This window comes from Podarcis raffonei, chromosome Z (genome assembly GCF_027172205.1).
Source record: "Podarcis raffonei isolate rPodRaf1 chromosome Z, rPodRaf1.pri, whole genome shotgun sequence".
In the NCBI taxonomy this organism is placed as follows: domain Eukaryota; kingdom Metazoa; phylum Chordata; class Lepidosauria; order Squamata; family Lacertidae; genus Podarcis; species Podarcis raffonei.
In genome coordinates, this window is record NC_070621.1 from 13,730,942 (window position 1) to 13,743,397 (window position 12,456).

General features: G+C 47.9%; 2 protein-coding genes across 11 annotated transcripts in view; one reads left to right on the top strand and one right to left on the bottom strand.

Moving 5' to 3' along the window:
* The window catches only part of SLC31A1 (solute carrier family 31 member 1), a 74,144-nt gene that overhangs the window by 23,497 nt on the left and 38,191 nt on the right, over positions 1 to 12,456 (top strand). The window lies entirely within an intron of this gene.
* The window catches only part of LOC128406511 (FK506-binding protein 15-like), a 32,388-nt gene that overhangs the window by 10,032 nt on the left and 9,900 nt on the right, over positions 1 to 12,456 (bottom strand). For 5 of the 10 annotated variants that reach the window (XM_053373958.1, XM_053373965.1, XM_053373964.1 and 2 more), the window contains exons 5-17: positions 12,359 to 12,433; positions 11,249 to 11,347; positions 10,809 to 10,958; positions 9,921 to 9,989; positions 8,968 to 9,111; positions 8,676 to 8,818; positions 7,447 to 7,495; positions 5,769 to 5,888; positions 5,123 to 5,204; positions 4,417 to 4,502; positions 3,085 to 3,175; positions 1,889 to 2,016; positions 570 to 677 (exon numbers count right to left, since the gene is read on the bottom strand). In XM_053373958.1, the coding sequence (XP_053229933.1) occupies positions 570 to 677; positions 1,889 to 2,016; positions 3,085 to 3,175; positions 4,417 to 4,502; positions 5,123 to 5,204; positions 5,769 to 5,888; positions 7,447 to 7,495; positions 8,676 to 8,818; positions 8,968 to 9,111; positions 9,921 to 9,989; positions 10,809 to 10,958; positions 11,249 to 11,347; positions 12,359 to 12,433 (1,344 nt within the window). The remainder of the gene's footprint in view (positions 1 to 569; positions 678 to 1,888; positions 2,017 to 3,084; positions 3,176 to 4,416; positions 4,503 to 5,122; positions 5,205 to 5,768; positions 5,889 to 7,446; positions 7,496 to 8,675; positions 8,819 to 8,967; positions 9,112 to 9,920; positions 9,990 to 10,808; positions 10,959 to 11,248; positions 11,348 to 12,358; positions 12,434 to 12,456) is intronic. The other 5 variants (XM_053373966.1, XM_053373967.1, XM_053373956.1 and 2 more) reach the window with 2 other exon arrangements.

The following is a 12,456-nucleotide window of genomic DNA, read 5'->3' on the forward strand; positions in this document are numbered from 1 at the left end:
ATGTCTGGAGCTGCAATACTAAAAGCCCAATTGCTGGTGCAGCCTTAGAGGAACTGGAACAGAGGAAGCTCTCTTAGCTCAAGCCAGATAGTTGCATGTATCCAGCTCAGTGCAGCCTACAACAGGGGCAAAGAACCTCTGCCAGTCCAACGGCTGCCTTGCCTCTGGATCAACAGTCCAGGTGTGGGCGGGGCTAGGGACAAAAGTGGGTGGAGCAACAGATGTGGCTATAATACAGGAGACAAGAAGTCTCTACACCGATTGCTCCACATCCAGGCTAGCAACAAAGACACTCCCAGCTGGCCAAAAGAACTCAAGGAAGGTGCAGAGCAGGAACAGGGAAGGATAGGGCAGCATCTGTGCCCAAGGCTCCCCACTGACTGGCAGCGTCTCCTCCAGGGTTTCAGGCATGGGGTCTCTCTCAGCCCTGCCAGGAGACACCATTGGGGACTGTACCCAGGACCTGTTGCCTGCGAATCACATGCTCTGCCACTTAGCTGTGACCCTTCACCTGAAGGTAAAAGCAAGGTGTTCTAGTCTTCATGCTCTCAAGTAGACAGGCTCTTTACCTGCAGGATACGCTGGATGTTACTCATGATCATAGAGGTTTCCATGGTAACAGAAGAGATGCCTGGCAGCAAACCGGGGCCAGAGTTTTGCTTCCGCAGTTCCTCCAGCTGCAAGGGGTGTGGGGAGAGAAAGGAAAAACAAAAAGGAGGTGCAGCTTGAAGCATCAGCACATGGGAGAGAAGAAGCCAGATCAGGCCTGGGCCCTTTGAGCTGCTCACTTGTTTGCCAAGGAGAGAAACTGCTGGGAGCACAGGAACCTGGCTCAGTATCAGACCACTGGGTCCATCGAGCTCAGTGCTGTCGACACTGGCGGGCAGCATCTCCCTGGGTTTTCAGACTGGGGAGTCGCCCAGTCCTTCCTGGAGACGTCAGGGAGCTAACATGGAACCCTCTGCATGCAAAGAGGTGCTGAAGCAACTTCCCTAGTCCCAAACCTCCCCCCCATCAGAGATTAAAAAGACAATTCACAAGCCTACTATAAAAGCAGCTAGATACAGTTCTCCAACACTATGAAACAGAAGCAAAACCTGAAGGTAGATTGATGTATTATTTCAGACAATGTTTATACTGCCTGATATATGTATTTTTTAATGAACATAAAACCCCAAAGTTGTTTAAAAGCCTTAAAACAGTTGAACAACAATCAATATCAGGCAGGCACCTTCACTGTACAGGCAACTCCCCATCTGTGGGCGCACCAGTTTTGGCCCTGCACGGGTGCGGGGCAGGCTGACTTGCACAGTGCCTCAGAACGCAAACCCCATGTAAATGGGGAACTGCCTGTACCCTTTTTGGCACATGCTTCTTTAGATCTCTAGAATGCTGATAGGTTTCTAGTTTATCGCTGGTTTTAATTTTTTGAATATTTAAATCATTTTTACTAATAATTCTATTGTTTTATTCTTTTTGTAAAGTGCTTTGAGTTTTTTTATGAAATAAAATAATCAACAATACAAAACCAACGGGTGGCGCTGTGGGTTAAAACCACAGAGCCTAGGGCTTGCCGATCAGAAGGTCGCCAGTTCGAATCCCCACGATGGGGTGAGCTCCCATTGCTCGGTGACTGCCTCTGCCAACCTAGCAGTTCGAAAGCATGTCAAAGTGCAAGTAGATAAATAGGTACCACTCCGGCGGGAAGGTAAACAGTGTTTCCGTGCACTGCTCTGGTTCACCAGAAGCGGCTTAGTCATGCTGGCCACATGACCCGGAAGCTCCCTCAGCCAATAAAGCGAGATGAGCGCCGCAACCCCAGAGTCAGTCACGACTGGACCTAATGGTCAGGGCCCCCTCTACCTTTACCCTGAAAGTTCTGTATTACCTTGACTGACAGCTGGTCCATCTTGTCAGCCACCTTCCCAACGGCCAGGCGGATCTCTGTGTTCTGCTGCCGGGTTTCTGTCAGCAGGAATGAACCAAGGTCTCCAGCTGCTGTGACAGGAAAGAAAACTTTGCAAGGTTGTGTTTGTTATTCTTGTTTCAAAATGAGACTGCCAGCAGAAGCAAATACAGTGGTACCTTGGGTTACATAGGCTTCAGGTTACAGACTCCGCTAACCCAAAAATAGTACCTGGGGTTAAGAACTTTGCTTCAGGATGAGAACAGAAATCGCGCAGCAGCAGCGGGAGGCCCCATTAGCTAAAGTGGTGTTTCAGGTTAAGAACAGTTTCAGGTTAAGAACGGACCTCCAGAACGAATTAAGTACTTAACCCGAGGTACCACTGTAGAAGTGGACAGGGCGGGAAGAGAGGGGTCACACCAATAAGAAAGGGCAGGGAGAAAAGAACACAGTCATCCTTGAGCATCTTAACAAGCAGCCGTGAATCTTCTAGGGTGGGGGACTTTAAGGCAACTTAGCTGCCTATTCCCAGCTTTTAAACGGCTGGAATAAGGCAAAAGGAAATGCTTCTTCACACAGTGCAGACTTCGGGAGGAAGTGATGGCCACCAACTTGGATGGCTTTAAAAGAGGATTGGACATATTCACGGAGGAGGAGAAGGCTATTGATGGCAACCAGCCATGATGTCCATGTTCCAACTTCACAATTGGGGGCAATAAATGCTTCTGAATACCAGCTGCTGAAAAGCACAGGAAGGGAAAGGTGCTCAGATCCTGCTTGTGGGTTTCCCACAGGCATCTGGTTGGCCACTGTAAGAAGAAAATGCTGGACTACATGGGTCACTGGCCTGATCCAGTAGGCTGTGATGCTCTGAACGGGGGGATTTCTAACTTTCACTGAGTTAATGCTCAACAGGTAGGATTTCATTTCCTGAGCTACAGATGTAGATGCTCAACATTCACTATCCGTACCAGTTTGGGAAATATGGGTGTCTTAATTAATACTGGTGTGTCACCATTTCTTTCTCTTATTATTTTCTGTTTGCTTTCTTCATATGTGGCAAGCCTGCTACCAGACTTTTGGGTTGTCAACAATGTTAATAAAGGGTTTTGCTTTTTTAAAAAAGTTAATGTTTGGAAGCAGCTCCCAAAGCTACCTAGTGCACAGTTTGAACATACCTTGGAAAGGAGCTGGGCACAACCCAACAGGCTGGAGCTGGGAAACTGCGGCACTCACTTGTGGGTAAGCATATGGCATCCCTGCATAAGGCTGAGAACACAGGTGGGGGAGGGAAAGGAGAGTCAGGTGACTTGTCACACTGACCAAACAGACGGCAAAAAGGTCCCCCATTAAAACAGCAGGATTGCTTAAGCCTGCTCTCAAGGGCTAGATGACCCAAAGGCCAAGGACTGCAAGGGATCCTCTCCTGCAAAAGGCAATGATGGACAACCATTTGGACAGCTTTAAAAGAGGATTGGGCAGATCCATGGGGGAGGCGCCTATTGATGGCTACTGGCCTCGACAGCTAATGGCTGGAAGGAGGAATGCTTCTGAATGCCAGTTGCTGGAAACTGGGGGAGGGGAAAGAGCTCTTGCACGCAGGCACTGATTGTGCACTTTGCACTGGGGCATCCAGGTAGCCACTGAGAACAGGTGCCCCCATCTGAATAGGATGCTGGGCGAGATAGGCCATTGGCCTGATCCAGCAGAGGTTCTTCTTACATTCTTCTAAAGATAATCCAATATATATGTCAGGGAACTGCCATCGGAGCCAGATGCGGAGGGAAGGCTCCAGAGGGATGCCGGAGAGGGTCCCAGTAGGGAGAGAGGCAGCCCATCTGCTGGGGAAGGAAATCAGCGTGGCACCAGTGGAGAAGGGGGGCAGATGGGGGAATCGGTGAGGGGGCTCCAGGACTCCTCGCCGGAGACCAGCGGGGAGAGCACGGGTCCTCCGCTGCCCACACCCTCCCTGCGCAGAAGGCTTCCGCGCAGGGAGAGTAGGAGGAGACTAGGCGTCAAAGAACTTCTTTGCTGGAAGAAGTTCAAGAAACGCCCACTGGCGGATTCTGCCAGCGATTGAGGCAGCCACGGGTGAGAGGCTGTCCAGACAGAAAGGGTTCACCCAGGTAACCTAGCCAGGAGTGGCGACAACTTACGCACGAGCAACCCCTAGAACCATTACAATATAGAAGATCCCTGCTGGATTTGGTGGAAACTACCTCTGCCGAGGTAACAAACTGCTTCCCTCCAACCCAAGGCTATTAATACTGCCAGTTCTTAATCTAGCGCTTTTGGGATTTGCACCGAAGGGCTATTACCTTCATGGTTATGCTGCACCCTCCCTATTTTGCAAATGAAGACCTGACACTGACAGAAAAGGATGAGGAAACTTAGTCTAGCCTGCTAGTCACATGCCCCTGTCTTGAGCAAACCAGGGAACAGAGCATGATGTTGTGGCTCACCTGGCAACCTATGAAAGAACCTTTCCCTGCCTACAAAAGACTCCTTACCTGACAGTTTTGAGGGGTTCTTGGAAGCGGTGGGTGTGGCTGGGGGGCAGCAGGCACCTGGAGCCCCGAGACAGCTGGATGAGGAGCTAGGAAGAAAGCAGAGGCATCAGCGTTGCCCATCTCAATACAAGCAGCCCATCATCATCATCATCAAAATGTTTGTCTCCATTTCCACCCAAAGGAACCCAGAGGAGTCAGCACACAAACAGATCAATTCAAGCATCTAAACACAATGCCAGTGACAGATGCAGACTCTGCTCAAGCTGATCTACAGCAAATGAAGGACACTGCTCCCCCCATCCCCACACATCCAGATTTCCTCTGCTTTCCATGCACAATCATCATGCTGGCTTCTGGGTTGTGTCCAACTAAATTCTACTGAGTAGAGCCACTGCACTCAATAAGAACCCTGCCAGATCAGGCCAGTGGCCCATCTAGACTGGCACCCTCTTCTCACAGTGGCCAACCAGGTGCCCCCCATGGGAAGCCTGCAAACAGCACCTGAGCGCAAGAGCCCCCTCCCCTCCTGCGGTTTCCAGCCACTGGCATTCAGAAACATTCTTTCCTCCAGCCGTGGAGGGAGGGCGCAGCCACAGTGCCGGTGGCCACTGACAGCCCTCTCCTCCATGAACTTGCCTAACCCTCTTTTGAAGCCACCCTCGTTGGTGACCATCACCAAGGCACAACAAGGGAACACACTTTTTACCTTGCGTTGTCCACTGAGGAGGGGCCATTGGACGGTAGTCGTTTGGACAGAAGGTTGAAAATTCTTGAATGGCATGCGGCTCCTGAAGAAGACAATGCACAATTAACCCTCCTGGGAAGTGGAAAGGGACCCTGGAGGCTTCAAATCCCACATTAACGAGAGAGAGGCATGCCAGAACATTTGTAGCTATGGGTTTTTTTTAAATACGTTGTAAGCCGCTTTGAGCATTGTTTTAACTTGGGCAAGGTGACTTACAAATAAAATGATTGATGATCCTTACAAGGCTTTCCCTCAAATTAAGATTCAGACCCAAAACCAGTTTGGGGTGAATACTAGATCTAGGGAGGGCAAGACTCTCAGTTTCATGCAAAGGGCCCCAGGTTTGATACCCGGTAGGCAGGGAATGCCCCCTGTCTGAAACCCTGGAGAACCAGGTAGGTTTGTAATTAACTAAAAAAAGGGCCCTCCCCTCCTTCACCGCCAGTCAGTGTAGACGGTAGGGAGCTAGGTGAATGAGCAGTCTCACTCGGTATAAGGCAGCTTGCTATGTTCGTCCACAGTCATCCTGCCAACCTACCTGAATTTCAGCAACAGCCAACACACAGAAACCCCACTGAAAAAAACCTGAGAATTGAAGCTAACACACCTCTACCTCCTTGTCAGCTGAGTCTTGCTGGGGTGCAAATGTGCTGGAGGGGACAGGTAGCATAGGCTGACCCATCTTCGCCATACGGGAAATCAGTTTCACTTTTGTTACATCAGGATTCTGTCCGGGGAAGTGGGGGGGCGAGAAGAGAAGGGAAGAGAAACTGGTGTTATAATTGGCCATCCAGGCTTTTCAGAAACATAGTTATTGTTTGTCAGAATATGACATCAGGCTATAAAACAGGGAGGGTGATTGAGGGGACCTTCCATCTAGATGTTGTCGGCTACAACTCCCCAAGCCAAAGTGACCTCATTGCCCAGCTAAGGAAAATAAAAGTGGTTTACAAGCTCATACAACAGCTTATATTGCATTTAGATTTCCAATCTTCCTGCATTAGATATCTTCACGGTTTCTTTAAAAAAGAAAGAGATTCCTCTTCCCATGTCATGGGATGCATCCAGTAAAACAACCTCTCATACCCTTTCAAAGCCTAACAGTGGGATTTCAAAATGGTGGTGAGGGCTGTCACAACCGCTGGGCAGGATTAAGCCAAGGGGACCAGAGCCCAAGCAGGATCCCCTAAGAGAAAGCAGCTGGTTTGTCCTTCTCTCCCCCCCCCCCACTGTGGCTTCCTTTGTGTGCCTGACAATGCATGTTAGATGCTCAGTACTTAGGCCTTAGTTAAGGGCATATCAATCAGCTGAAAATGACGGCAGAACAGAAATAAATTCAACAGAGTAAATAATTTTTGATGGGTGTAAAAGTGGAAAACTTATTTGAATGGTATACTAAAATATGCCAGAATGTATAATATATAAAAAGAACCATGGAAGGAAAAGAAGGGAAATGAGTGGATATTTTACAGTTTGTAAAATGTTTATTTTGAAATGTAAAATAGAAAACTTTATAAAAATTATTATAGGAAAGGGCACAGCAACCTTCACCAACCTGGGGCCCTATAGGTGTAATGGACTACAACTCCCATCAGCCCCCAGCCAGCATGCCCTCTGATAGGAAACGGGAATGAAATACACAGATAATCAACTAAGATGTTGTAAACATGAACACCCATACGGGGGGGGGGGGGCTTACATTTATAGAACCTTCCAATGTGGGGGGGGGCGTCCTCATGAACGCACCATTTCCTTGCTACATTTTCACTCTAAAACTATTAATGAAAGAACCTTAAAACTGCATTATTATTATTATTTTTAATAACCCGCTTAGAAACCCATCTCAGAAGTCTATGCAAGCACAATATCAAATGTTAATTACTTGTAGTCACAGATGATATGCTTTTCCTGTTGACACGCCGTATTTTTCCGTGTATAAGACTAGGTTTTTTCTCTTAAAAATAATGTCAAAAATTAGGGGGGATCTTATACACAGATACATCTTCCCCCATTTTCTTAAATCTAAGTCCATAAAAATAGGGGGCGTCTTATACATGGGAGCATCATATAGACGGAAAAATACTGTATCTTTATTACGTGGGAGCTTTTATTTAAAAAAATATATCACAGGATCAACAGGGAAATGTAACCTGAGTTTCTCAAAAAATGCTCACCAATAAGGATCCCACTCTCTATGGGAGGACCAAGTTACTTCTCATTGCTTTGGTCACATTCAACAGGAACTATACAATCAATAGGAAGATTTGGCTCCAATGGGGACTTACCGCTAGCTGTCCGCTAATAGAGCTTGATTTGGCACGCACAGCTGGCTCCCTGCAGTATGGAAGGAAGGGAGTTAACAAACCTGAGCATAGTAGGAAGAGTCTATTCCTCAGGATTCATTGGAGGAAGCCACGGCTGTTGAAAGTGGCATGGCGCTATTTGGAACGTGTGATTTATTGTGATTTATTGAATTTGTATACCGGACTTCATCCACCCAAGGTGGTACAGTGCAGGTGGGGCCTGAGTTATGCAGCTGAGGTGAAGGCTGAAAGCCTCAAACACAGAGGTGGCAACCTGTTTACTGCAGAGTTAGGATGTGACACCTGGGAGAATGGAAGGCTTAAAAGCTAAGAGCATACCACAGGTATGAAATTTACGGCATGTAATGCCTTAAGAGAGAATATTATGAAAATGATATACAGGTGGTACATGACCCCAGTCAAGCTTGCAAAAATTTATCACTTGCCCGATAATAAATGTTGGAAATGTAAAGAGAATGAAGGTACATTCTTTCACCTTTGGTGGACGTGCCCAAGGATTAAGGCTTTCTGGGAAATGATTTATAATGAAATGAAAAAGGTATTTAAATATACCTTCCTGAAGAAACCAGAGGCCTTTCTCCTGGGCATGGTCGGCCAACTGGTGCTAAAGAAGGATAGAACTTTCTTTATGTATGCTACAACAGCAGCAAGGATACTTATAGCAAAGTACTGGAAGACACAGGAACTACCCACTCTGGAAGAATGGCAGATGAAGATGATTGACTATACGGGATTGGCAGAAATGACTGGCAGAATCCGTGACCAGGGAGAAGAGTCGGCGGAAGAAGATTGGAGGAAATTTAAAGACTATTTACAGAAATATTACAAAATTAATGAATGCTAGAATGATGTCAGATAGAAATTAAGTGGTTTCCAGCTGTATGATTTAAGAGAACTCGGGGGAAAAAGGATTTAGAAATAGGTTAAAATTTATTGGTAAGGATTTGCTGAACTAATAATTGGAATTGGAATACAAAAAAGGGAGGTATGAGGAGGTCGGGGAAATATGTTAATGAAAATAAGCATTGGAAACTATGAGTGTTTTTAATTATTAATTATTTTTTATTCTTGTATTTTTGTTATTTCTTTTTTCTTTTTGATTTTTTTTTGTATTAATATTGAAAACTTTAATAAATATCTTTAAAAAATAAATAAATAAAAGCTAAGGGCACCCTCAATTTATTTCTCACCCTGGCTTTGGAGCAGGTGTAGGAGGAGTCAGCCAGGCTGGGTCTGTAGCGGGGCTTTCTGATTGTGGCGCTGGTGAAGGTGTGAGGGAGTCCCTGGGGCCCTGGCTTTGTCCAGCGGAGTCAGCGCCCTTTGCAAACCTCACCTATGGGAGCAAAAAAGAGGCATCATGGAGTCGGGTCAAGGCAACCACTGCTTCCATTTGTAGAACCTTATCCAGGCAGTAGACCGACCACCCAACAACCTTCTGAGGTTCTCTTGGTCGCTAACACGTTGGGAGGAAGACACACTCACCCGTTTGACTTCCACCTCAAAGGCCAGAGTTGAGTCCGGAGGAATGCGTTCAGCTTCTCCCGAAGACCCGTAAGCCAATGCTGGCGGGATGAGGAGGAACCGCCTCCCTCCTCTCTTCATGCCAATCATCCCATCTTCCCAGCCCTTCAAGTTCCAGAAACGGAGAACCAAGCAGAAAACAAGTTTGGGTGACCGCCTTCGCTAAGTGCCAGAACCACACAGACTTCGTCAACCTGACGTCGTCCAGATACCTTGGACTCCAACTTCAATCAGCATGCGCTGGCTGGGATTGATGGGAGTTGGAGTCCACAGGATCTGTGTGTGTGTTTGTTAGGTTGGTAAAGGCTGGTCGAGAGCAGGGCACAGGAATACTGACAGTTCTCTTGCAGTCTTGAGGACAGTACTGTAGTTTAAAGCAGGGATGAAAACCATTCCCTCCGGGGCAACCTTCTTGGTGGGGAGGAGCATGCCAGGAGTGGGCGGGGCTAGAGGGGAAAGTGGGAGGGGCAACAAATGTAATTTTTACCTTTGTACAATAGGCTACTTTAGACACCCACTCACACTCCCCCCTCTGTCTCTCATGCAGGACAGCAAGAGGCAACATTGGAGGTCCAGGACTGTTTTGGTCCAGGCCACAGAGCAGGTTTGGCGATGGGCATGGCCTGGGGTGAATCCTGAGGGCCAGTTTCAGTCCCTGCTGGGCCTGAGGTTCCCCACCCCTCCTGTAAAGAAAGGGCAAGCCTGACTGACCAGTAGGGCAGGATCAGGAATTTTGCAGGGATCGAGGGACCCTGTTTGGGCCTCCCACTCCAGCAGATCCTGGCAAGCGTAGACAAGCGGGGACAGCTACCTGCCAGCGGTTCTTGAGGAAGCCATTTGATCAGGATTTGAGCTCAAAAAGGGTTTGAGCTCAAAAAACCTTGCACTGCGGTGGGAAGATAGCGCCATCTTACCTTGATGACTTTGCCAGAGCCTAGCTTCAGTCGGAGCAACTTCTCTTTATTTACATTCGAGTCAAAAACCTGTTCCAAAAGTGGAAGGTCAATGGGGTGAAATTACTTTTAATGCGGAAGGTAATAGGTTCACGTTCTGCTACTCCAGTTGCTGAGCCAACAGCAATGAGTATTGAAGGACGGGGCACAACTCGGGCACAGCACCTGTTTTGCAGGCAGCCGGTTCCAGGTTCAAAACTGGCGTCTCCAAGTAAGGTCAGGGAAAGGCTTTTGCTTGGAAGCCTGGAGAGCTACTGCCAGTCAATGTGGGCGATGCCAACCTAGACCAGTGGCCTGATGCAGTGCAAGGCAGCTTTCTATGTTGAATCCCCTACCTAGCGGTGCCTCCCATGTTGCAGATTGGGTAAAATGAGGTTGAGAAATAGGATCTACACCTTGGAGACAGGTGTAGCTTAGGGTCTAACAGCATGTGCTTCCCAGGAAGAAGGTCCTGGGTTCCCTCCCTGGCATCCCCAGTTGAGAAAGGGCGGCAAGGCTGGGCAAGGCCCCACCTCTGGAGAGCAACCAATGCAAGCCCCATGGAAAAGCACTGGCTAGAGCTCATTGGGGTTGGGGTCAAATGCACATTGAGCTGTGAAGCAAGCTGGGTGAGTCTCATCAAGTCCCTGTCCTGTTTCATTTCCTTGCAATGTTATTGAAAGGCAAAAAGACGGGGTTGTGGGAGAAAAGGGCTGTATGCAAACTATAAACCAGGAGTGGGAAAGCTGTGGCCAAGAAGTGTTGCTAGAGACTTCAATTCCCATCATCCCCAGCACCTGGAGGATGCCACAGAAGTGCCCCATATGCAGTATAAAAACAGTATCAGCCAACCTCTCTGCCAGGTCTCACCTGCCCAAGACTACCGTTCTGGAACAGCCAGCCTGTAAAAGTGATCTCCAGGACATCTCCAGTCGCCACACCTTGGCCGTCTCCGAGAACAAGATCCTGGCACAGCACTGAGTCATGAGAACGGCTGCTGTTATACTTGGCAATGCACAGCTGTAAGGAGGAAGAACCAAGCCATTTGTGTTATTAGCCTGCATTGTCATCTGCACCTATGCAATCTGGCCCAGCGCAGCACTGGCTGAAGACCCCAGGGGCCTGAAAAGCTCCCCACTGGCTACACCACCATTCCTTGCCCTCCCTGCAGGGCCCGTGGATGCTTCTTAGTGGTTGGCAGAGAAAGCATCTGGTGACTGATGCAAGAGAGCTGAGCTCCCGCGAACACTAGTTCAGTGTCTGCAGGACAGTCACCCCCAACCCCAAAAGGCAATGCACGCCTCTGGCACCTGTTTGCTGAAGTCCACAGCTGCCACTTCCGATTCAAACATGATGGACCAATTCTGCCTCTGATCATCATAAAATGTGCAGTAGTTGTTGTGCTGCACCTGCAGAAAGAGAAAGGAGAAAGTGGAATTCTGAGCAGCAGACAGCCTCTGCTCAAAACAACTTTCTTAATGATGGGTCTTGCTAAAGACTTTGGGTTGTGTCCCAATGTTAGCCCTACTCAGAGCAGACCCATGAAAATTGATGGACATGATGAACTTTGGTGCATTAATTTCAGTGAGTCTACTCTGAGCAGACACACACACACACATCAACGTCTGTAGTGTGTCATGTTTAGAAATGGAAAAATGCTATAGGATTTCGGGGTGGAGGGCTACCCCAAGGGATGTAAGCTACAGTAGGACAGAGGGCAGAATGTCATCTACTTTACCTTGTTACCTCTAGGTAAGCGTTTTAACCATAGAGGGGCCCCTTGGTTCTAACACTATTCAAATCTAATGGGTTGCAACAAACATTAGCCCTACTCAAAGCAGACCCACTGAAATTAATTGACCACAGCTGAGACCTCATATGCAATGTGCATTTCAAACAATATCATACCACCAAAGAATCATGGGAATTGCATTTTGCAAAGAGTGCTGAAATGTTGTTGGGAGACGCCCCTACTCCCCTCACGACAGGGCTACAATCCCCCCCAGTTCTGTACGAAGATCACTGGGTGTGACCTTGGGCGAGTCACTGCTTCTCAGCCTCACCTCCCCCCACAGGTTGTTTGTGGGGATTAAATGAGGCAAAAAGAGAACCACACATACCACCTTGAGAAAAAGGAGGCATGGAAATGCAAAAAATAAGCAAAAAGGCAGACCATTAGGTTTCCAGGATTTTTTTGCATCAATTATTTTTGCTGACCTTCTGGATGCACAATACCTGGCTTATGCCGAGTGATTTCTATTACTACATGAGAGATCTCAAGGCAGCCCCACAGGGTTCCTAGAAGGTCTGCTGTCCAGGAGCCAACCAGCTCCACACCTCCTTAGCTTCAGCAAGATGTGTTGCATTGTGTAACCTCAGCCTATGCCATGGTCCTTGCAGGTCTTAACACCAAAGCTTACCGTGAATACAAACCATGCATCAATCCTGGCGGTCGCAATCTGCTGCTGCTTGCTGATGTAAAGAAGCACTCTGTACTGGATTCCACAAGAGATAGAAG